The sequence below is a fragment of the Tachypleus tridentatus genome, chromosome 1, assembly GCF_004210375.1.
Source record: "Tachypleus tridentatus isolate NWPU-2018 chromosome 1, ASM421037v1, whole genome shotgun sequence".
Classification (NCBI taxonomy): domain Eukaryota; kingdom Metazoa; phylum Arthropoda; class Merostomata; order Xiphosura; family Limulidae; genus Tachypleus; species Tachypleus tridentatus.
In genome coordinates, this window is record NC_134825.1 from 12751333 (window position 1) to 12777173 (window position 25841).

Consider the following 25841-nt stretch of genomic DNA (forward strand, 5'->3'; position numbering starts at 1 on the left):
AACTATCTTTTTCTTATTTGAATGATCTTATGTCATATTTTCAAAACTAAAACTTAGTGCATCTAACTCTGATAGTATGACATACATTTCTTTTTTATTTTACTATTTCTAAATGTTAGAAGTGCTCCTATCACATTTCATGTACTGCTGAAAAGTTTTTGACACAGCTAATGCTTTTAAATATTGAACGATTTGATAATTTAACATGCAAATTATATTTTGCACTAAAAAGCTAACCCAGTACATTTATAAAATATGATGCCTATAATGCATCATGTTTTATACATAAGGATTCTATAATGTTTAAGTGACAAAAACAAATCATGTTATCGAAAATCTTTGAAATAATCACTTGATTTATAATCAAAGGTCCTTATGTTCATTTGGAAAACTAAGAAGATTAAGTGAAATATACGGAAATATAATTTCTGGTTTATGTAAACAAAAGCCTTACTTTGGTTGGGCCAACAGAAGTTTTAAACATACGTATTGTATCGAGAGCTTTCTATTAAGTCAAAACAATAATATTTATATATATATGTATATATAGTTAAATCTAGCGATTGTTGATGCATTGGACAATGAGTTCATCATCTCTATTTATAAAGACACTACTCTTAATAACTAATAATCAGTTAATGTGAAATTATTTAGAGATCTAAATAAACACCCTTTTAAGAATTATTTGTGAATTTGTGTTAGTGAATTATACATAAATCGACTATAAATGTTAGTTCGTTTTGTTTTTGGAATTTCGCGCAAAGCTACACCAGAGCTATCTGCGCTGGCCGTCCCTAATTTAGCGGTGTAAGACTAGAGGAAAGGCAGCTTGTCATCACCACACACCGCCATCTCTTGGGCTACTCTTTTATCAATGAATAGTGGGATTGATCGTCACATATAACGATCCCCCAGCTGAAAGGGCGAGCGTGTTTGGTGCGATGGGGATTCGAACCCGCGACCGTAAGATTACGAGTCGAACGCCTTAACGCCATGTCGGGCCCGACTTTAGAACCTAATCAAATCCAGCCATTGATTATATGTTGAAACGTATGATGATCTCATAATAACTGTAACTCCTTTTGGTGGAACTATGACTCACGTCTGCTTTTCATGGTGGCCTAGCAACACGCCCTCTTGTGCCACTTTGTGGACGTCATCTCACCAACATCAGAGTTCGCTACAAATGTAGCGTCCTCTTGCGGCACGTCGCGCAGATACCACGATAGCTGCAAACGAATTAATTAATAATTTGAATAAACCTGAGACACAAAGCCCAGTCCAATGATGTATGATATCAGACAAACTACAGCAATAAAAATCTCCTTGTGAGGGCGCAAAAGTCGCGGCCATTCGTCCACTACGGCTGTAATAAATCCTTCCATAGTACAGAACTGAAAAAAGAAAGAAAATTAAAAATCAAATGCTAATAATCAGAATTATTTTGCGAAAAAGATGTTTTTATTCAAAATCAAATCGACGTTTTATTTGAATATTTACATATATAATGAGATTCAAATACATTCATTATACCAAAAAAGAGACATCTCTACCTGACTGTCTAGGCCTAGCATCATTATCATCAAGAAAAACAGAACTGCCCAAAGTGGAGATATAGGTAGCTTCATGGTCGCAGAGGGGTAAGCAAGAAAAGCCAAACCAGGACCTAAAAATAGAATTAAATGTTTTCTAATAGATTCTAAGAAGATAATTATTATAAAGGATATCAGTACTCGCATTATTACTTTTAATTTAATATTTGACTACTGAATGTTTCCAAATAAACGTTATTAACTAAATAATATATTGCAAAAATAAAAAAAAATTCTTATAAGAGTAACAACAGACGTCTCTTTACCTGAACTGCACATGGCCTAAAGGAACAGGTAAGATACTCTTATAGATCGGGTATAATAGCAACTAATGTCGAACTGTTGACCAGACGTAAGGCAGCTTGCCAGCAGTATTTGCTGTCACAATAAAGTTGTCCAGCTTTTGAAGTTAATCACAAAATTCACTAATACTGTACTTTCAGAGCGAATACACAGCTGAAAGTCAGAACACAGTCTTCAGTCATGGACCCTGTCACATTAATCACTAAACCATGCACAACTCCAATAAAACCACAACAATAAAACATGAAAAAAGATCCATTTTTGTTTAACCTGCTTCAGGTATGTAGTCTTTTCTTCCTTGTCTTCCAATAAAGATAAGAAGGAAATAAAGATATACTTGAGTTGTGCTTTGAATGTAGTAACCAAATATAAAATATGCATACAGATATATTAAGACTGTTGTCACTGTTATTTCTTTTAATTATTTGAGACTTCTGCGCTCATTGAAATTTTAAAATAAATAACATTTTTATCTAATTGTGTTATTACTTTTATTCATATGGAATCTAAAACTCGGGCTTTATTTTATATAAATAAAATGTTTAGTTTTAGACTTCTAAAGTAAATTCAATGTTTTCAGCGATCTTTAGTAAAGGACAAGTCATTGTGAGTGTTTTTAGAAAATTCATTGATTTAGATATATACAAAATTTCCATATTTTGTTTTCGTCTAATTTTGCAGTCATGAAACTTTCGAATGGAACTTAATATTTACATAATCTACTCCATATTGATAAAGCTAGAAAGCACTGATATTATTTAAATAAGTTAGATTTTCAAAGAAAAGTAGAATTTTTTCAATTGCATAAGTATTAAAGCCCTTTGCTATCTCAAACTTCAATCAGTTAAAGTACAAGAGATTAGTTTCAGCCGTGGGGGCGTTATAAGTGACAGTCAATCCCACTATTCGTTGATAAAAGAGTAGCCCAAGAGTTGGCGGTGGGTGGTGATGACTAGCTGCCTTCCCTCTAGTCTTACACTGCTAAATTAGGGACGGCTATCGCAGATAGCCTTCATGTCGCTTTGTGCGAAATTCCAAAAACAAACAAACTGTCTGTGTGTAGTCAAAGTCGTGTAACTTGAGTTCAGTGTAAATCTATCTGTTCAAACCATGACACGCATAGTGATACGATAAACCAACCATAAAACCAAGGAGTTTTCCAAACACGTCAGAACTAAAGTGATAAAGAAACACTGATCAGGAGATGTTTACAAGAAAAAATTTCAAAATCTCTAATTATCCCTTTGAATACGGTGAAGTCCAGAATTAAAAATGAAATGTACTTCATACCACCCGGTCTATACCCAGATCAGGTCGTCATTCTAAACTAAGTAGCTGGACAAGAAGGAAACTAGTTAGAGATAACACTACAAAACCAGTAGTGATTTTGAAATATTTTTAAAGTTCCATGTATGTGATGAAAATTAGTGTCCATATATTAATAGTATACCGGTCCATACATAAACATAATCGGTATGGGCGAGTGGCAAGAAAGAAGCCATTATTGATAAAGAATTATGTTAAATATCGTATACAGTTTATGATAAAGCACGAAAATGATGCAGCAGATATGTGGCAGAAGGTTTTATGGTGAGAAGAGAAAAAAATTGAGTTTTTTTGTTTAAATTCAAGATATCTGGCGGAAGCCCAAAACAGCACATCACCCAGTTAACACCATCCCAACTGTCAAGAATGGCGGTAGGATTACTACGTTAAAGGGATGCTTCTCTTCACCAGGAAATGGGAAGCTTGTCAGGATTGAGGGAAAGATGGATGATGCAATGTACAGGCGAATCCTAGAGGAAAACCTGCTTGCATCAGTCAAGGATCTAAACCTGGATCAGAAATTCACATTCAAGTAAGACAATGACTCAAAGCACAACGATAAAGCCACACTTGAGTGATTTCAAAAGAAGAAAGTGAATATCCTGGAGTGCCCTACCTTGAATCCAATGGACACTTTATGGCGAGACATGAAAATTGCAATCCATCAACGACTCCGAAGATCTTGTCAAAATTTAAACAATATTTCTAGATAAAACGGCCAAAAATTACACCATCTCATTGTGCAAAGCTGGCAGAGATCTATCAAAGAAACTCACAGCAGTATTTGTTATCTAAGATGCTTCCACCAATTACTGACTTAGGGACTAAATATTTAAGAAATCTGCAAATTTTAGTTTATGTGTTTTCTTTACAGGTTTTGCTGGCATTATACCTCCCTCACATATAACAATGTTACCATTAGAGTATAAAATAAAAACAAGTTCCTTGTTTGCATTACTTGTATTTCCTCAAAATGCAACTTCACCGGTAGAGTAAATACTTTTGCAAGGCATGTATATTCTGTTTCCTACTTTTACATTTCGTACTAATCGTTTATGCTGTTGATTCATTGTATCTCCCTCTCTCATCATTCATTGGCTCATTTATGTGTAGCTTCACTAATCGTTTATGCTGTTGATTCACTGTATCTCCCTCTCTCATCATTCATTGGCTCATTTATGTGTAGCTTCACTAATCGTTTATGCTGTTGATTCATTGTATCTCCCTCTCTCATCATTCATTGGCTCATTTATATGTAGCTTCACTAATCGTTTATGCTATTGATTCACTGTATCTCCCTCTCTCATCATTCATTGGCTCATTTAAGTGTAGCTTCACTAATCGTTTATGCTGTTGATTCATTGTATCTCCCTCTCTCATCGTTCATTGGCTCATTTATGTGTAGCTTCACTAATCGTTTATGCTGTTGATTCATTGTATCTCCCTCTCTCATCGTTCATTGGCTCATTTATGTGTAGCTTCACTAATCGTTTATGCTATTGATTCACTGTATCTCCCTCTCTCATCATTCATTGGCTCATTTATATGTAGCTTCACTATTCCTCTAAAGTCTTTTCTGAGGGATATTATTCCAATAAATGTTACAAGTGACGCAGGTAGAAGAACATTCTGAATATGATCGATGAAAAGCTATCATATCATCCATGACGCCAGGTGGCAGTGCCAGTTGGCAAAACAGTTTATTGCTGTTTCAAGTGCAAAGCTACACGATAGACAATCTGTATTGTGTTCACCACGAGAAATTGAATTACGAATTTTGCAAATCTGTTAATTTAATAGTAACTCAGTTAAGTACGTGTCAAACACAACTCCACATAGATACAGAAATAACAAAATTATATTCTCATCCACAACACAAAATAATTTGTACGTAGTTGCAAAAAATTATAATTTATAAATGAATGTTTTCCTGTTACACACGTATATTCTCAAAACAGTAGAAACAGTGGTTCGCGTTGTTTACTTTCGATTTCTTTGTAGTTCTGCAAGGTGACGATTACGTAGAATTTAACTGAAGTACAAACAAAAGAGATGTCTTCACTTTTATTATCAATATTTTATTGTAACAAATGAACAATTTTATTATTTCTGAATGGCGTGTTGAATTTTACAATATTTTAAGTTTTAACCATGGTTTCAGCTAAACAAAACACACCTTCCGATCGTTTAGAAAGAATCGATAATATTACATTGATACATTATATTGTTCTGCCAGTTCTCAGGGTGGGGGTTCCTGGGATAACTTCCTTAAGAGTGATGAGGTAAGGTGTACGTTGAAAGTTGAAAACTATTTTAAATGAAGTAAAAAAAAAAACTTTGAAAAGTTTTAGCTAAATGCCTCATACTTGAGTTATTTACTTATAAATGTTACTTTGAATCCCTTATTTTTCCTCATAATAATACTTGATTGATTTAAATGTGAAAACATTCTTTTAAAGTAAGTGATCGTTTTAGAGAAAGGAATAATTCAAGTGATGTATAAATTTGCTTCATATCAAACAACAGCCATCTAATTACGATAACACGTAATCAAGTTAAAGATGAGTGGTGAACATGGTTCACTTGGAACTATAATTTCTTAAGAATAACTATCTTGATTATAGGAAAATTTCATGTTAGTTAGATGCTTGTCATAGGTTGTTTCAAGCCGAGGTTAGTTTCAATCTAATGGCCAATCAACTGTCACTAGGCTGGCACTGCCATCTGGCGTTAGAAACGTGAAGTACGAAATGAGAAAACGAAATGAATAAAATAGCTAAATTGTTTACCTACCTGAGGCAGCGACTTCTTCGATTGGTTTATGTTGCTCATGTGCCATGAACCCAACTACAGAGAAGATGACAAATCCAGAAAACATAGACGTCCCTGAATTGATACACGAAACGACTAAAGCATCCCTAGAAGTTAAAACAAAACAAAAGTAGCAAAAGATTTCATATTTTTCTTTCACTTTCAGCTTACAAATTAGCAATAAGAATAATTTATTTTCATTTCAAAAATATTCGACTGAATCAAACCTTTAAATTTTAAACTCTATGCACATCAGTCCTTAAATATATTCTTAATGAAAGCAAATGTCAAGATAAATTATGGAGAAAGATCTAGTTAAACATGTTTTATAAACAAAAAGAAATAATATTTTAAGCAGAAATTGAAGTATTTCAATTACCTTTATTCTGAAGTACTAAAATCAATAATTATTTTTGTTATTTTTTTTTAATTTTGCGCAAATCTGCACTTTACCACCCACCGCTCACTCTTTTACCAACGAATAGTGGGATTGACTGTTACATTATAACACCTCCGCAGCTGAAAAGGCGAGCATATTTGATGCGACGGAGAATTTGAACTCGTTACTCTCAGATCACAAATCGAGTGCTCTAACTAGCAGGTCATTTCGGGCCTAACCGAATGATCTTTTCGTCAGATAGTCTGTTCTATTAAATTAAATATAAGCCCCATTACACGTTAGTTATCAAACAAAGTAGATAGCATGTGTTATCAAATTTTAGATTCTATATTTGTTTTGTGTATCAGTTATTTCCCATTATGTTAAATTACTTCGTTTTGATTAATTATAATTTACTTTTTTAATGCCTCAATAGTTCTGATTTAATGCTGATTTGATTTTATATCCTTTGTATTCATTATTATCAGGCAAACAAAGTCCCTTCCTAACTGAAGATATGATAAACGGCTTCATAAACATTTATGAAAGCTTTAAAATATTTGCAAATTAATAACAGTAAGAAGAAGGAAAAGTAGTTTATTTTATATTCAAAATGATATAAACTTCTTTGCCGCCTTTAGCTTTCTCTTGTCACTTAAACAGTTTTAGCTCAAATATTTATAAAAGTTTTAATTTTCCAGACAAAATGAAGTCGATTAAACTTTTCAAATATTTGATATTACTCCAAAATTAATAGCAATAGCCCCCTTTCCGATATGTCTTCGGATTTATTTACAATGTTAAAATCAGGGGCTCTATTCCCCTCGATAGACAAAGCAGATAACCCGATGTGGCGGGGGGGGAAGGTATCAAATGCTGATAAAAGTGTCGCCATCTTGTGAAAAATATTAATAATAATAAATTATAAAGTATAACAGGAAATAATCTTATTAAGTATTGGGTTGAGGAATAATTCGTGAGCGTTTTTTCAAGTTAAAAAAATATATTCATAAATGAAACGCTTTTGCAAAATATTTCATGTCATTTGGTAGATAATTTTTTGCTCTAATAGATGGTGTGTTTGATTTTCATGTCTTTAATTTTTGCTTTCATTTTCAGCTCATTAAATGGAATGTCAAGTGGACAAAATCGAGCATTTTCGACACCATCTGCTTTTCGCATTTAATTTCTTGCAATTTCGTTTAAAACAATGCATACTATATACCTAGGTATTACATGAAATAAAGTATCATAATAAATGTTTTGGGTGTAACGTGTTCATGCATTGAAGTATTGTATAGTCTTGCATGTAATGCTTGAATGAAATTATTTAAAAACGCTCACGAATTATTCCTCAACCTAATACAACACTGAAATATTTAACCTTCTGTGTACTTATCAGTGAAATACAGTTGACGTTAAGTCAGTACTTCTACGACCGTGAAATTACTCAATTGAAAGGTAGGTATGTGTAAATGTGATCTTATCATCTCCTCTTATTCTCAAGCATGCAGACTATCTGGAACCTTCTGAAGATACTTACAGATCCTTTTAGTATAATTTTTCCACATTTAACAAACGGACTATTAACAGATTAATTCATGTAGAAATTAAATGTAGTAAGCTCTCCTCTCTTCTCTTAAAAACGTGCAACCATTTATCAATGTTCTACCAAGAAACAGGAGCCTTATAAGACCTTAACAACCCAAACTTGTTACCATTTCACCAAACAGATTTATTGTTCTATAAGATAAATATATTTTTATACATAACAATTTTGATTTGTTTGGTTAGTTGCTTTGAAATTTCGCGCAAAGCTACACGAGGGCTATCTGCGCTAGCCGTCCCTAATTTAGCAGTGTAAGATTAGAGAGAAGGCACCTAGTCATCACCACCCACCGCCAACTCTTGGGCTACTCTTTTACCAACGAATAGTGGGATTGACCGTCACATTATAACGCCCCCACAGCTGAAAGGGCGAGCATGTTTGGCGCGACGGGGTTGCGAACTCGCAACCCTCAGATTACGAGTCGCACGCCTTAACACGCTTGGCCATGCCGGGCCCCAAGTAAAGAAAGAGGGTGGAGTACGATAGTAACCAAGTGGCGTCAGAGCCATCAATAACTAGTTATGATCACCTTGACTGTGATATTGCCTTTTGTGCTATTCGTTTATCAAGAAGTTCCATAACAGAAATAAAATATTCACACTTTGAGTTACTGTATGGTGGAGGAAATTAAAAGTCCACTAGACTTATTGAAAATAAGTTGATCCAGAGATAAAGCCGATTAATTAAACATGTTAACATATGTGACCAGCTTAAGACAAAGATTAGCAAAGACATAGAAGTTAGTGGCTATAACTACTCAGAATAAGAAGCGTCATTAAAAGATGAACTACGGTTAAGATACTTGAGACCATTTACTGAAGCTGAATAAGTTTAGTGACAAGGTCACATATAACTCTATCAGTAAAGTGACACACAAGGTCCTTTATATATAACTCTATCAGTGAAGTGACACACAAGGTCCTTTATCTATAACTCTATCAGTGAAGTGACATACAAGGTCCTTTATATATAACTATCAGTGAAGTGACACACAAGGTCCTTTATATATAACTCTATCAGTGAAGTGACATACAAGGTCCTTTATATAACTGTATCAGTGAAGTGACACACAAGGTCCTTTATATATAACTCTATCAGTGAAGTGACATACAAGGTCCTTTATCTATGACTGTATCAGTGAAGTGACATACAAGATGCTTTATCTATAACTGTATCAGTGAGTGACATACAAGATGCTTTATCTATAACTGTATCAGTGAGTGACATACAAGGTCCTTTATCTATAACTGTATCAGTGAAGTGACATACAAGGTCCTTTATCTATAACTGTATCAGTGAAGTGACATACAAGGTCCTTTATCTATAACTGTATCAGTGGAGTGACATAAAGGTCCTTTATTTATAACTGTATCAGTGAAGTGACATGCAAGGTCCTTTATATATAACTGTATCAGTGAAGTGACATACAAGGTCCTTTATCTATAACTGTATCAGTGAAGTGACATACAAAGTCCTTTATATATAACTGTATCAGTGAAGTGACATACAAGGTCCTTTATATATAATTGTATCAGTGAAGTGACTCACAAGATGCATTATCTATAACTGTATCAGTGAAGTGACTCACAAGATGCTTTATCTATAACTGTATCAATGAAGTGAAATACCAGGTCCTTTATCTATAACTGTATCAGTGAAGTGACATACAAGGTCCTTTGTCTACAACTGTATCAGTAAAGTGACATACAAGATGCTTTATCTGTAACTGTATCAGTAAAGTGACATACAAAGTCCTTTATATATAACTGTATCAGTGAAGTGGCATACAAGATCCTTTATATATAACTGTATTAGTAAAGTGACACACAAGATGCTTTATCTATAACTGTATCAATGAAGTGACATACAAGGTCCTTTATCTATAACTGTATAAGTGAAGTGACATACAAGGTCCTTTATCTATAACTGTATCAGTGAAGTGACATACAAGGTCCTTTCTCTACAACTGTATCAGTGAAGTGACATACAAGATGCTTTATCTATAACTGTATCAGTGAAGTGGCATACCAGGTCCTTTATCTATAACTGTATCAGTGAAGTGACATACAAGGTCCTTTATCTATAACTGTATCAGTGAAGTCACATACAAGGTCCTTTATCTGTAACTGTATCAGTGGAGTGACATAAAGGTCCTTTATCTATAACTGTATCAGTGAAGTGACATACAAGATGCTTTATCTATAACTGTATCAGTGAAGTGACATACAAGATGCTTTATCTATAACTGTGTCAGTGAAGTGACATACAAGGTCATTTATCTATAACTGTATCAGTGAAGTGACATGCAAGGTCCTTTATCTATAACTGTATCTGTGAAGTGACTCACAAGATGCTTTGTCTATAACTGTATCAGTGAAGTGGCATACAATGTTCTTTAGCTATAACTCTATCAGTGAAGTGACATATTTGGTAGATGTGGGGAATGGAAAAGTAGTTGGACAAACGTTTTATGTAAATATGTTTAAATCATGGTCCACTAGTCACACGTGAAGCTTGTATCATGTTCTGTCAAAAAGTTAGTTGTAACGAGATTGTAAAGAAGGTCCTTATGAACAGACAAGACACGTTAAAATGTTAGAAAGATTAATCTCTAAGCAATAGGAAGGCGAGTGTAGGATTGTGAGAGAGTATGATATTCAATATCTTGGTAGACCAAGGCAGATCTAGTTCACTATGAATATCATACCATTTCAGAGTAGCTCTATAATAGGAGACAGAGAAATTGTTAAATGCGGAAAAGTTAAGGTATCTTCTAACTATTGTACAATTAGTTACAGCGTTAGTATCTAAGACTAATAAGGCAAGGTCATGTACTGACACGAAAAGGTCAAATGATATTACTATCACCAATTACTACCCGTTACTTTAGATGGACAATATGATGAATGAAGCTCATAAAACTGATTTATCAAAATGGTTATTTCTATGTCGAGTTGCAATAAGAGGAAGAAAACAGCGTTTCCCAACCCTTACAGATTACTTGAATTCAATGTAATGTCCATGAGAGTAATTAATGTTCTAGCAACGTTTCAAATGTTAACAGATGACTTCTTATGTAACTTAGGGAAGTCAGTCGCAGGTTACATTGACGAGCACCTTAGAGTGTTCAGAGAAGTATCAGAAAGGTTGAGTAAACTAGGCTTAACTGAAAAACCATCTAAAAGCGAGTAATACCTATTATTACTTACAACTAACCCTCATTTATGCACATGGCGACGTCGTCAGTGTTTTTCTACTCCTAATTAAATTTTGGGTGGTTTTAATAAAACTTAAAAAGCTTCCCACACATATATGGTGACGTCATCGCTACTTCTCACTCCATTTTGGCATAATTTAATGAAGTTTTAAAAAGCTTCCCTTCACAAACGCACATAACTTACTTTCCCAATTACACAGGGAAACAAAATGTAATTTCAAAGTGTTTACCTGTAAACATTGTTGTTGTACTTATTGTAGCTTCCAAGAGCGATCAGAGATCCAAGGCCAAGACCATAAGAAAAGAAAATCTGAGTTGCAGCGTCGATCCAGACCTAGATTGGACATTATGAACACAGATTACGGTAACTCAAGATCACAGGTAAAGACAGACTTTCAGTTATACGTCTGAAATCAGATTTTAATTACAGTGAAACCTCTCCAAAGCAGCCACCTTCGGAACTGAGACAAACTGGCCTGATTAGAGAGGTTCCAGTAAACCTCACATAAAGAAATTCTACAGTAATTACTAACTGAGACGTGATGATTTTGATTGTTCATATAGCTCAATACAAAGACCTTTCAAATATTATGTAATTTAGGTAGAATGTTTACATTCTAAATTACATAATATTTGAAAGGTCTTTGTATTGAGCTATATGAACAATCAAAATATTTACATCAGTTTCGTATATACTTAAAAGCTACTCTATAATCACCTTGAGTCACAAGCTACAGCTTGAAGGATATTTTTTCTCGTGCTGCTTACAAATTGTATTTCACAAATACTATTAGCTGGAAAAGTTAAGTGAATATTAATATAAACGTCAAATGAGATTTTGTGTTTTATCAAGTGTTTTGTTCTTTGTGGTGTTCTACACGGTTGTATTAACTGATCAACCTTTGCAACAATTTCTCCAAGTCTTCCAATGACATCGTTAGCCAACAGAACGAAACACTGAATAAACATGATTTAGCATAACTAGGTGATGGAAAGTCCTGAGGCAATTTTTTTCATTTCAACTTTTTTCGTGTTTCAAAATATCTTCGTCACAATTCCAATACTAAAACTTTTAAATACCAATAATCTGGTCAGTATAGTCCTATAGCAACTTCACTAGGAAGGAGAAAATATTTACATATATAGAATTCAATGTTACTCGCACAATTTTTAAGTGTTTTAATAGGCTTAACAACTAAATATGTAATAGTATCTCTTGTGGCCGAATCTGAGATATCTATTTTTTTATGAGTTAAAATTATCATATATTAGGCATTATTCTATTTCTATTTATGAATAGTTTCGTCGTAAACAACAAAACAAGTTAAATTTTGGACTCATAATATCTGCATGGATGAATAACCATGAAGAATCTTTCCAAGAGTAAATTAACTTAGGTTTGGTTTGGTTTGTTTTGAATTTAGTGCAAAGCTACACGAGGGCCATCTGCGCTAGTCGTCCCTAATTTAATAATGTAAGGCTAGAGGGAAGGCAGCTAGTCATCAACATCCACCGCCAACTCTTGGGCTACTCTTTTACCAACGAATAGTGGGATTGACCGTAACATTATAACGCCCCTACAGCTGAAAGGGCGAGCATGTTTGGTACGACAGGGATTCGATCCCGCGACCCTCGGATTACGAGTCGAACGTCTTAACCCACCTAGCCATGCCGGCTCTTAGGACCACTGTTAAACTCAAAAGTGTCTCTGTGGATGTCGTCAACACAAGGTGAATTCTGGACCCATGCTTCTGTAAGCTTTCAGACTGAGCCACCAGGGGCATTACCTTCTTCATAACGTCTTACTGAGAAAGGAAGAAAAAATTTCGTTGCATGGATTTAATACATGAAGGAAAGAAACTTTCACAAACTGGGAGTACAAAGGAATTAGTGTTCCTCTTCCGCATCCAAGAAAGATTTCTATACAACCAGCGTTAACCTGTTCTTTTGTGTATAAGTCGTAAAGATTTTATTTCCGTTTTGGTGCTCCTGATGAAGGCTTAGTCGAAATGAGTTCCAAGAACGAACTGAACGAAGTTTTTAAGAGATAAGTGGTCGTTTGTTATTACACATAAGGAGTTTAGTGTTAGAATATTCTAATATTTATGTACCTACTTTTCAGACAACTTCAGATAGCCTGGGTTCTCTTGTTTCTTAGTTCATGATTGGCTTTGTTAATTTAAGTACAACTCTTCAAGTGTGCATTGTAGCCATTTAAAACTAGATGTACTTTTACAAGATCCTCAAAAACGTACTGTTTCAAGAGTAAATAAAACCAAAATTAAGAGTAACAAAAGTTTTCATTTCTTGCTTTTCAAATTTATATGTCATGCTGTGTTGTAGCCTGCAAAGTACATAATTCTTCTCGAGATTCATTACATGCGCACATTTTACCGATATCACGAGAGTACAACTTGCGACGTTAGGCTCTCTTGTGTGATGTCATTTGAATGTCTACTGACTGACTGACAGACAATACACTACTCTAATGTGGAGCGAGAGGTTAAAACAGATGACTCCTTCGCGCGTCCTTCGGCCATCTTCTGGGAACACAACCATCACAAACGCATTTACTTTGGTGATTACGAAATCTAAATAAAACCTGTAACAAGCTATAAACCAGTAATTTCTTACTTCCGGTAAATTCCAAGAAATTTATCTACAAGTCGTGAACTTTAATAATATTAAACTCGAAACAATACGTACACTTGAATCCAATAATTTATCCATCTTTGGCATGACGTAAAATCTTATTCCTTCGCTCGAGCCAGGTAGTGTCAATCCTCGGATCAGTAAAATAAACAGTAAAACATACGGGAACAAAGCCGTGAAGTAAACCACCTGGTGACCAGCAAAGAAATTAATTAACAGAATACTAAAATACATACATATTAATCTTATAGTTCATATTACCGATATATGATTCAGTTGAGTCTGCTATGAAAATAATACGTAGCATTAGACGTTAAAAAATAATTATTAGTAACAGTTATTGAGCTTTTAAAATATCAGAGCTGAATAAATTGCGTTGAAAAATTTCGGTAAACATCCATTAATATTTTTTCCCTGCAGTGTTTACATTCTATTGTATGGGCAAACAAAAACTAGGTACCTTCGTAGGTTATTATAATCTAGCAAAAATAAATCTTAAAACAATTCATGTGATTGGTCCATCCTGGATAAGATTAGCTAGACAGACATGCGTAAAGGAAATACCGTGAAATGAACATTGTAATAGCAATTACTGGCAGAAAACAATGGACGGATATTGAAATAAGTTTATTCTACGTAAATTTCTTAATGACTTACTTTGCCGGTCCACTTAACTCCTTTCCAAATACAAAAATAGCAGAGGATCCAAGCTACAGCCAATGTTATTGCCAGTTGCCACCTAATTTCACCAGGTTCGTCTAAACCATTAGAAATCTGCAACACATTGTGTCTGAAAATAATTATACCTTTATTACTTTACGTGTTGATAATTGTGACTGAAAACAATAAAAGCGTTCTATACAAACCTAAATCTAATGTAATGTAACTGTTAAAATTTTGGTGTGTGTTTTTTTTTCAGTATTTGTATGTGTTACTGTGTGCAAACTATGTTATTAGGTAATGGTGAAAAATATTTTAAATAATTAAAACGTTAAACTTTTAGGTACTGTTTTCAGCAAACACACAATTTGACTAATTCATGGCTCACCTTTAACCTTTTTAATAAACTTCATCTAATCCGTTTTAATGTTAGTGCAAATGGCTTTCAAATGTTTGTTTGTTTGTTTTTTGAATTTCGCACAAAGCTACTCGAGGGCTATCTGCACTAGTCGTCCATAATTTAGTAGTGTAAAATTAGAGGGTAGGCAGCTAGTAATCACCACCCATCGCCAATTCTTGGGCTACTCTTTTACCAACGAATAGTGCGATTGACCGTCTCATTATAATTATAATGCCCCCACGGCTGAAAAGGCAAGCATGTTTGGTGTGACAGAGATTCGAGCCCGCGACCCTCGGATTTCGAGTCAAGTGCCCTAACCACCCGGCCATTGGTTTCCAAATGTAAAGAAATAATAGATATTAGATAAGACACACTTCGTATATTCAGTTATATGTATTCATTTACATATATTCATTTATTTACAATGTATCGATTAATTGATTAATATTACATTAAAGACGATTTGATGGATAAGCAATATCTTTAACAAATTAGAATGTAGTAGGGGCTTTTCGTTGGATTAAGGGTAAGTCTGAAGGCTCATACCGCTAAAATCGGTATCGATACCCTCCTATGGACACGGCACTAGCAGCCCATGTGACGTTTTGGGCTTAACAAAAAAAATCCATTTGTTATAATCAGATTTTTCCACAATTCAAAAATCATTTTACTCAAATAAATCAGATTTAATGGCTATGGAATCTGACAACCAGATTTTTACTATTAGAGCTAGCATTTGAACCTCTTCAAGAGCCATCAAAACCAGTTACGCCACCGGTTGGTTGGTTTGTTCTTTTGTCCGAAACACTTAAAATGAGCATTCTTTTTTTATTTTCTCCTGTTTGTTTTCTAGTATAAACCCGTGTTCGTTAACTTATTTGTTGCTTGCATTTTAGGTTCACAGACTTTCCGCTGTCCCATGGACCTATATGAGTGTTTTCTCTCACACACCAAAATAATGTGTAGCAAACTTTACACATCAAACTGTTTTTATTATCTTTGTTTTCCTTGATTTCCACTGCGACACAGTGAAGTGTCATTTTTATCATGAAAATTTATGTTTGTTTATAATTAAGTACAAAGTTACGCAATGGGTTATCTGTGTTCTGCCCACCACGGGTATCTAAATCCGGATTCTAGCAATGTGAGTCTGTAGACATATTGGCGTGTCACTGAAAGGCGTATATAAAAAATACTTTATTGTTGCAAATAATAAAATAGGCCTAAAAATTGTCATTTTCGAAAGCTTAGCTACCGAACGGCCTATTTAAATATACTCTTTAAAAAAAGAAACGCTAAAGGCAAAATTTGAGACAAATTGTTAACAAGTTTATTCCGGGTAGTTTTTATGACATGTGTGAAACTTAACACATTCACTGCTGAACATCCAAAGTCTGCAAAGGCGAAGTCCACGCTTACTAGGTGAAGTTTAACGTCACTTAACGTCAATAACTAGTATGCCCCCGTGAGCATCAATAACTGCTTGGCATCTCCTGCCCATGGAAGCGATGAGATGACGAATCACATTCTGTGGAATGGCTGTCCACTCAGCCTGCAAAGCTGCTGCAAGCTGAGGTAGAGTCTGCGGTTGAGGTTGTCGCCGTCGCAGACGTCGGTCCAACTCGTCCCAAAGATGTTCGATGGGGTTTAAATCTGGTGATCTGGAGGGCCAGGGAAGAACGTTGACGTTGTGGTGTCTCAAAAAGACAGTGGTGAGTCGGGCTGTGTGAGGACGGACGTTGTCATGTTGAAAAACGTCGTTGACGTTTACCATGATGGGTTGCACATGGGGCCTAAGAATCTCGTCGACGGTTGCGTACGGTCTGATCGGAAATCCTACGCAGCCCTGGTATGGTTGAGGCAGTAGACGTCGCAATGGTGGTCCTATCCCGAAGGTGACGTAACCGGATGTAGCGATCTTGTGCGGGCGTGGTCACACGAGGTCTGCCAGATCGTGGACGGTCACGAGTTGATCCATGTTGTTGGTGACGATTCCATAGCCTTGTGATGGTGCTTGGGTAGACATTCACAGCTCTGGCAACATCTGATCGAGATTTGCCTGCTTCCAAGCGACCAATGGCGTTGTTGCGTTGTGCTTCAGTCAGTCTTGGCGTAACTGTATTGCATGTCGGTAGCTTAACACTGAGCTATAAAAACCGAGAACCCGTCACTTTTATAGGGGATTTTGCACATGTTGCACTTGCAGAACATGCAGATCTCTCAAACAAATTTATTGAACACGAATGCGTTTTGGCGAAAAATCCGATGTTTTCCTCCGTTTTCAAAGTGCACAACTTTTATTGTTATTTTGGTCTGACAATCAGTGCCTTAACACGTGTAACATCACATACTCTGAGCTTGTAACGTTATTACACATATTTATCTTTAAAATAAAATAAAAATATTCCTTTTGCGTTTCTTTTTTTGAAGAGTATATTTTATAAATACTGAAATTATAACACACGAACAATGCTATAAAAATTAATTACATTATAAGATAATCTCTGTGAAGTTAAGAGGTTTATACCAAACTCGAGAGATTTGTCAGTAGTTAGATTGATGCGGTAATAGTGTTCCGATAATCTTAAGACTTAGGAAGTTAAATTACTATTTTTGTGTGCATTTATTTCGAAGATGTGGTCGTTTAAAAGTTATAAAACAAAGAAAATGAACATTTTGAACATTTGTTATTATTCTGAGATAAATTATTTGTTTCGATTCAGTGATGGGTTTCATTCAAATGTTGTTGTGTTTTTAATTGTCAAACTTGATAGGTGTTTTAAATTCTAAGGAAATATATAACTATTTACTGTCCTAGCTATACATCGTAGGCTTTGCTTGTGTTTATTCAAGAAAAAACATAGATTCCAACCTTTCTCTGTAGCAAAGATCAACAAAAATAACAAAACTGCTTCAATTTGAAGTGATATAAAAGAACAGGTTACTAAGATAAGCTTTAAGTTTCTCAGAATTTAAAAGTATGTAAATTGTAAGACATTTTTATGCTCCCAGACACAAGACAAAGCGCTCAAAATAAAAATTCAGAAGATCAAAACGTTACTAGGATGTCAGTGAAAGAATGTGACAACGTTTTACACCAATCATACTCTTCGGGAATATTCACACACCTAAATTAACTTAGATTACTGTATGGTGGTTTAAAATAACTTAAGACCCATATATGCGAAAATATGTAAATGATCATAACTTTTAGGCTAAAAGTAGAAAAGAAAAAAGTTACTGATGAAGCTTTGAAAAGTGCTTAGGTTTCCTACAAATACATTTTAACGAGGTTGAAGAAATTCCAGGTTGTTTGTAATTGAGCAAATAAGCTATCTGTGCTCTACTCACCACGGGTATCGAAACTCAGTTTCTAACGGTATGAGACTACAGACACACCGATGTGCCACTGGAGTACGAATAAATTCCAGAACCAGGGTATCAATGCATGTCAGAACTTTCAAACAATGCAGAACTAAAGTCGAGACAAGACACAAAGTCCCAGGTTTTCCATAGTAAGATATTTTTTTCTTTTCCATAATTCAAATGGAAACGTCGAGATGCTCAGGTTAAGAATTCTAATATTGGATCTTTGTGACATGAAAAGAAAAAAAAAATCCTTCAAGCATAAGAATAATCTTAACCGGTTTCCTTCTTCAGTCAGTCGAACTTTGTGTCCACGTAAACTTTGGAGACTACATATTTTAATAGAAATGGATTTTGCGGTTCAGAAGTGTTTCATTTTTATATTTATCTTCTGGTGACTTTGATACAATAAGACAGGAAAGTAAATTCCTGATAACAAAACTCGTTGTGTTGTGTAGAAATTACACAGTGAAAAACGGGCTGTTTCTTATCTGAAGAAATGGCTAAAGCAGTTCAAGATTTTCGAAACAACGTCGGAAAAGGGAAATGAATCAGCTCTGAACCAGAGTCAGATTCAGAGTTTTGTTTGTTTTGAATTTAGCGCAAAGCTGCACGAGGGCTATCTGTGCTAGCCGTCCCTAATTTAGTAGTGTAAGACGAGGTCATCTCCACCCACCACCAACTCTTGGGCTACTCTTTTACTAACGAATAGTGGGATTGACCGTCACATTATAACGCCCCCACGGCTGATAGAGCGAGCATGTTTGGTGTGATAGTGACTCGAACCCTCGACCCTAAGATTACGAGTTGAGTGCCTTAACCACCCAGCCGTGCCGTGCTTCATATGAAAAGAAACAAATATTTTGTAATTCTTCAAAGAAAGTGAAATTCAGCGAGCTGCTATTTTGAGTGATGGATCTCATGAGAACTTTGTGGATCGTTTATGAATTTCAAAACAACTGAAACGAAGCATTTATTAGTGGAGAATTAAAGTAATAAAGGTGTGAAATTTAAATATTACCAACACAAAAGTATTCAATTTCTTCATCGTTGTGGAAATTGCGGAATTTTTATATTTTACCTCGAATCAAAGAAATTATATATTTACTGTTATCTTCTTTTGCCTGCTATTCTGTTTGTTTTTTGAATTTCGCACAAAACTACTCGAGGGCTATCTGCGCTAGCCGTTCCTAATTTAACAATGTAAGACTAGAGGGAAGGCAGTTAGTCATCACCACCCACTCTTGGGCTACTCTTTTACCAACGAATAGTGAGATTCACCGTCACATTATAATGCCCTCACGGCTGGGAGGGCGAGCATGTTTGGTGCGATCGGGATTCAAACCCGCGACCCTCAGATTACGAGTCGAACGCCTTATCACACTTGACCATGCTATTCTAACAAAAATAAACGTTTTTGTTTTTCCAAGAAGAATTACAATTAAAGCTTTTAAATTATGAAAAGTGTGAACTTCGGATTATTAACAGTACAAAGAAATTCAGTTTATCCACCATTATCGGAAGTTCGAGTTTATAGTTTAATTCAAATGAGCGACGTGCTTACTGTTTAGTTTGAGGCTAACTAATAGCAGAATCAAATGGTTCTGACTTAAACGCATTTAGGTAAATAATGAAAAACAATGCATGATAAGTCGTCCTATTATTCGTAATAATCTGTATTTTTTTTACTTTTCTCATAGCCTTGTTTTAGGATGTTTATTCGAAATGCGTGATATGCTTTCGACATAGTTATCTGTTCTGGTATTAACAATTGCATTGCTGTTGTGATATTCAGACGAATTTGGATTTTATTTATACTTTAAAAGAAAGAAAATGCAAACTAAATAACTTTTTAAAACTTACCTCAGTATCAAATTCAATTTGTTGAAATTATTTTAACAAATATTTATAACGTTTCAAGATACACCAGCAACAATGTCCTTAAAACCTGTACACAAATACACTGTATAATATGTATTGCTACTTACTCCCAGTATTCCTTCACTGTACTTCTGAATATTGTACGGTCCGAAAGGTTATGAGCACATATTGGATGGTCCATCTCTGCATTGCCAGTACAGTTGGGAAGCCCTCCTTCTTCGTACTCTGACCTGCAGAATATCGAATTCCACCAGTTGTCACAAGTCCGCCAAGGGATGTCCACGTCGAGAGAAGATACAACATAATAAATGGCCCATGCCAAGACTACTATGTAATAACAATTTAACCAAAAGGCCATGACAGCTGCAGCGTAACCCACACCTATAATGTTTCAAAATAAAGATTATTTTTAAGAATCATTTTTTGTTTTATACTGGAGAGAATTACAAATTAAAAATTCCATAGTTTTATTTTTTATTTTGCATTTATTGGTAAACTAACAGTTTCTCCCTTACATTTCCTTTAGTACCAGCTGGCTGTTGCTTGAACAAATACTATAAAAATCAGTTGGTTCAAATATTATAAAATCTTGAAAAATAAATGCCTTCTGGGACGAATATTTCTATAATACGATTATTTGTAAAAGTTCAACGAGATAGTTGATTTAAAGCACAAGTAAACAGTTTGAGAACGTTGTATTAAAACAAATTTGAAACTTCGCCGTGTTGTTACTGTCCATGTCACCACGTCTGGTCATCTTTATCTGACAGATAGTCTGTAGTGAATTTTCCATTGCAAAAGATTCCATCATTAGGCTGTCATATCAAAAAACCCATGCACTTCCCGGATTTCTTTCATATCTATCTAGTTTGTGAGGACGATGTTTTCTGAGCACCTGTTTCAACAGTACGACGCACATAAATACATAAATGTCACATTTGGAAACTAGAAAGATACGTCTTCGCATGAATTCCAGTTTTATTCTCCAGATTATTGAGGTATGTTACTGGAAGAGTTATTTTTCTGACCATATCCTGTTGGCCTCGTTTTCTTCTTGATTACGTTGCATAGAGTTTTGTAGAACATTTGAACCGCTTTCGCTACTGACTTTTGTGTTCGTGAATTCTAGCTTATTACAAAACGACGTACTGTGCTTGCGACGGGTGGAATACGACTTGTTGCAAGTCTCTTTCTGGAGCGTCCTGGTACCCCAATTTCATCTACATTCCTTTATTTTTCAATGTCGTTAACTGCAAGGACATTATAAAAACTCTAATCTGAACACATCTTTATAAACTAAGTATACAATTATTTCGCGTCAGAAGTGATTACATTTTGGTGCTTCACATACTTAGGGATCGCCAGACAATATAAAGTTGTAGTTCTATGATACTAGCTTTCCACAGCGACCTTATATCATCTATGATTGTGAAGTGAATTACTTATTTACATATTTAAAATGCTTTCTACATAAAGTACTCAATCCTTAGCATATTTGCTGAAATTGTAAACATACAACCCAACCCAATTCAATAAACAGAAACAATGTTCATATAAACACAGAAAAGAAACACAATTATAGAGATACTAAATTAAAGTAAACTGCAAATATAAATATTTTAGTTGGGGTGTGGACCAATTAGCTCCACTAAAAAACTTAACGTTGTTGAACTGTTTGCAAAGCAATACACTTTTTCTATAGATGTGAATATTACAAAAGTTATACAAGTCTTGTTTGTAAGGAGAGTTGCGTACATGTCATTCTAAATTGTAATTGGACGAAATCAATGATCACTTGACACCTGTCACTAAGATTCAAGTGGTAGCAGTGAGAATATGAATTATAATTAACTCTGCTAATGTACGTCTAACAGCCGTTTTAAAACTCGAAAATAATTATTGTTTTGTTTGTTTTTTTAATTTTGCACAAAGCTACACGAGAGCTATATGTGCTAGCCGTCTCTAATTTAGCAGTATAAGGCTAGAGGGAAGGCAACTAGTCGTCACCACCCACCGCCAACTCTTGGGCTACTCTTTTACCAAAGAATAGTGAGATTGACCGTACCTTTAAAACGCCCTCACGGTTGAAAGGGCGAGCATGTTTGGTGTAAGGGGAATTTGAACCCGTGACTCTCAGATTGCGTGTAGAGCGCCTTAACCGCCTGGCCATGCTGGCCCTCGCCAAGAATGAGCCAAAGAGAATTGGAGAATTTTTATAATAACCAGATAGTGTCTAAAGGTGTTAATGTCATAAAATGAAATTGATTGCATCAAACTGTGATTGTCATGTGTAGAATTATAAGTTTAATCCAGAATAATGTTATACTAAACCAGCAAATAAAACTTTTGTAAAAGTTTTCTGAAGTGAAGTTTCTGTTTACAAAAAAAATTAATAATAATGAAAATGAGTTTGTTAGTTTCTGAAATCAATGTGCATTAATTTATTAAACAGCTGTTTACAACTACTAATCAGTTATTCTTTACATGAGTAGAATTGTTATGAAATTGCTAAATTGTTATGGAATTAGCGTACATTAGGGAAATATAGTTCGCTTGTTTCTATAATCTCGAGTACAGGTGGATAAGCCTGAATAATAATGAATACCACAGAACTATTCTCAAACACACTATTAGCACATTTAAACCTCTTACTTTTACACACGATAAAATGTTAAAATAATACGTATTTGATAATATACAACTTTACAATTAATCTTAAATATTGAACTATCAGTTATTGTTGTCACAAAGTGACTATATGTGAATATCTGATATTAGAACTGCCAGATGAGAATTTCAAGTTTCTAGTGCTGCATACCACGAGATGAACACTTGAGTTTCTAGTTTGAAAAGCTAAGAGGTTATTACATGGAAGTTTCTAGCTCTAACATTAAGTACAATGCACGAGGTGGACATTTACACATCTGTAGTGTTAAATACCACAATGTGAATATTTAGGGTTATCTGGCTCTAGAGCTAAATAGCATGTACATGCTGGACATTTACACATTTATAGTGTTAAATACCACGAGATACACACAAAGAAAATACTTTGTGAACCCGTGTTCGTACACCCTTGTGCAAATTAATTAAAACAAATGGTCATTTTACAATATTTTCAGCAGGGCGGCCGGTGTAGGCTCTCTGGACCCGCTGATTTCCTTTAATAGTCATTTTTTCACACAGACGGCGCCATTAGCTGTGTTTTGCAGTACCGTCGATCTATTTTTGGATACATGATGAAATTTTGAAGAATATTACACCATTCGAAATTACGTTAGAAGGGCAAGGAGACCAGTCAAAAAACAACTTCTTACCAACTCAATGAAGAAAAAACGGTATCAATGGGGTTTGAAATACAAGAACTGGACACACGAACAATGGAGGAAGGTGTTATTCAGTGACGAGACTCATTTCTTCGTACAGGTTCAAAGACGTCTGCATGTTTGCAGATCTCCAGATCAGAAACTTCGAGAATCTCACATCAATCAGTTCGTAAAACACCCCTTGAAGAAGATGTTTGGGGGCTTTTTCAGCTTCTATGGCGTCGGAGGCTTACATATCGTAGAAGGTATGATGCGAGGACCACAGTACATCGAGGTTTTGCAGAGAAGAGTCGTTCCAGAATTGAAAAAGAGATTTTCAGATGGATCTGGCATTTTTCAGCAAGATCTGGCTCCGTGCCACACATCAAAACTTGTGAAGAATTTTATGACTACAATGCGAATAAAGGTGCTGGACTGGCTGGAAACTCTCCGGACTTAAATCCTATTGAAAATCTTTGGGCGATTTGTAAAGAAAGACTTCGGGGGAAAGACTGTCCTACGAAAGATAAGTTAATTGAGGCCATAATTGAGGTGTGGTACCGCGATCCAAAAATTAGTAAAGATTGCAGTCAACTCGTGGACTCGATGCCAAAGCGGTTTAATGAGCTTTTGAAAAGTAAAGGCGGTCATATCATGTATTAATTTGTGAGTAATTTTTGGATTCTCAGAAATAAAACGCAAAAAAAAAAAAATTGAAAAAATTGTAATTTTCCGTCTTGTTTCAATTAATTTGCACAAGGGCGTAAATTAAACGGTGAAATTCTGTTGGGTTCCATGCTCTTAAATTAAACAGTAAGATTCTATTATGACCCGCGTTTGTAAATGCAACAGCAAGAATCTATTGTGAATTATGTTCGTAAATTAAACAATAAAATCCTATTGCGGCCCGTGTTCATAAATGAACCAGTAAGATTCTGTTGTGACCCATGTCAATAAATAAACCAGTAAGATTCTGTTGTGACCCATGTTAATAACTAAACCAGTAAGATTCTGTTGTGACCCATGTTAATAAATGAAACAGTCAAATTCTGTTGTAACCCACATTCGCAAATTAAACAGTAAAATTCTACAGTCACCCATGTTCGAAATTAAACAGTGTACGCGTTTCTTTGCTATTTCTGATAAATTATGAACTACTTTCTTGGAAATGTTGGACTTCATCATTTACGTACTTTAAGTTTTATGTGTATACAAAACATTATTTATAATCACAGAAGTATAATACATCGTACAACTGCAAAATGTTCTCAATGATAAAAAATGCGACATTGTATAACTGCAAAACGTTCTTAATTATCAAACAAATAGGACATTTTATAACTGCAAAAAATTCTCAATAATCATAGAAGTATAAGACATTTTGTAACTGCAAAAAATTCTCAATAATCATAGAAGTATAAGACATTTTGTAACTGCAAAAAATTCTCAATAATCATAGAAGTATAAGACATTTTGTAACTGCAAAGCATTCTTAATAACCATAGAAGTATAAGACATTTTGTAACTGCAAAGCATTCTTAATAACCATAGAAGTATAAGGCATTTCATAACTGCGAGACGTTCTTAATAATTAAAGAAATACGACATTGTTTAATATCCGAGAACGAGCAAGCTGCTCTGTTACGACATTTTAATTCTAGTCTCGTTTTAAGAAAATATTATCTTAAAACTAATTTCTATTTAATAAAAACCATCTTATTCATAGTTTCTGCATAAGAAAGATTGCCTTAAAACTAGTTTACTTAAGAAAGGTTAGGAAGCAAAAAGCTTAAGGTTGTGTTTGAATAAGAGAGCACTTTTCAAATAATGCAATCTCTTTTATCTTTACGATAGTTAATGTATATATATATATATATATATTGTATACTTTTTTTTTAAATCTTAACATCAGTTTACACATGTTTCAATATTCAGTTCTTAGGTTATTTACTTCTAGACTATTCATTTTTAAACAAAGACCTGACGCAATTACCTTTAAATATTGGACATATTTTCCACACTCCTAAACCTCCCACGCCTAAGAACTGACCGAGCGAAGTTTCCAGGAAAAACGTAGGGATACCAGCCAAGAACAACGTCAGAAGATACGGTATTAAAAAAGCACCTAAAATTGAGAATTGGTAATGAATTCGTGAAACAAATAACTTCAACTGATATTCATATTTCATTAATAAAATATACTCAGTTCATGTACGTTCTTTCTCCACACATTTTGTTCACAGTTCCAGTTTCAACGATATCACATAACACACACTTGTGAATCCAGTTTTGTTCTTAAGGTACAGAAAAAACCTTACGCTAGTATTGTATGTATAATAT

At 34.7% G+C, this 25841-nt stretch overlaps 1 protein-coding gene across 1 annotated transcript in view; it reads right to left on the reverse strand.

Moving 5' to 3' along the window:
• Positions 1–25622, reverse strand: part of LOC143241102 (sodium- and chloride-dependent GABA transporter 1-like) — a 36041-nt gene extending 10419 nt beyond the window's left edge. The window contains exons 1-8 of the mRNA XM_076484695.1: positions 25495–25622; positions 20304–20577; positions 14547–14679; positions 13944–14078; positions 11468–11571; positions 6015–6139; positions 1554–1666; positions 1263–1394 (exon numbers count right to left, since the gene is read on the reverse strand). Coding sequence (XP_076340810.1) covers positions 1263–1394; positions 1554–1666; positions 6015–6139; positions 11468–11571; positions 13944–14078; positions 14547–14679; positions 20304–20554 — 993 coding nt within the window. The 5' untranslated portion in view covers positions 20555–20577; positions 25495–25622. The remainder of the gene's footprint in view (positions 1–1262; positions 1395–1553; positions 1667–6014; positions 6140–11467; positions 11572–13943; positions 14079–14546; positions 14680–20303; positions 20578–25494) is intronic.
• Between the last annotated feature and the right edge of the window lie 219 nt (positions 25623–25841).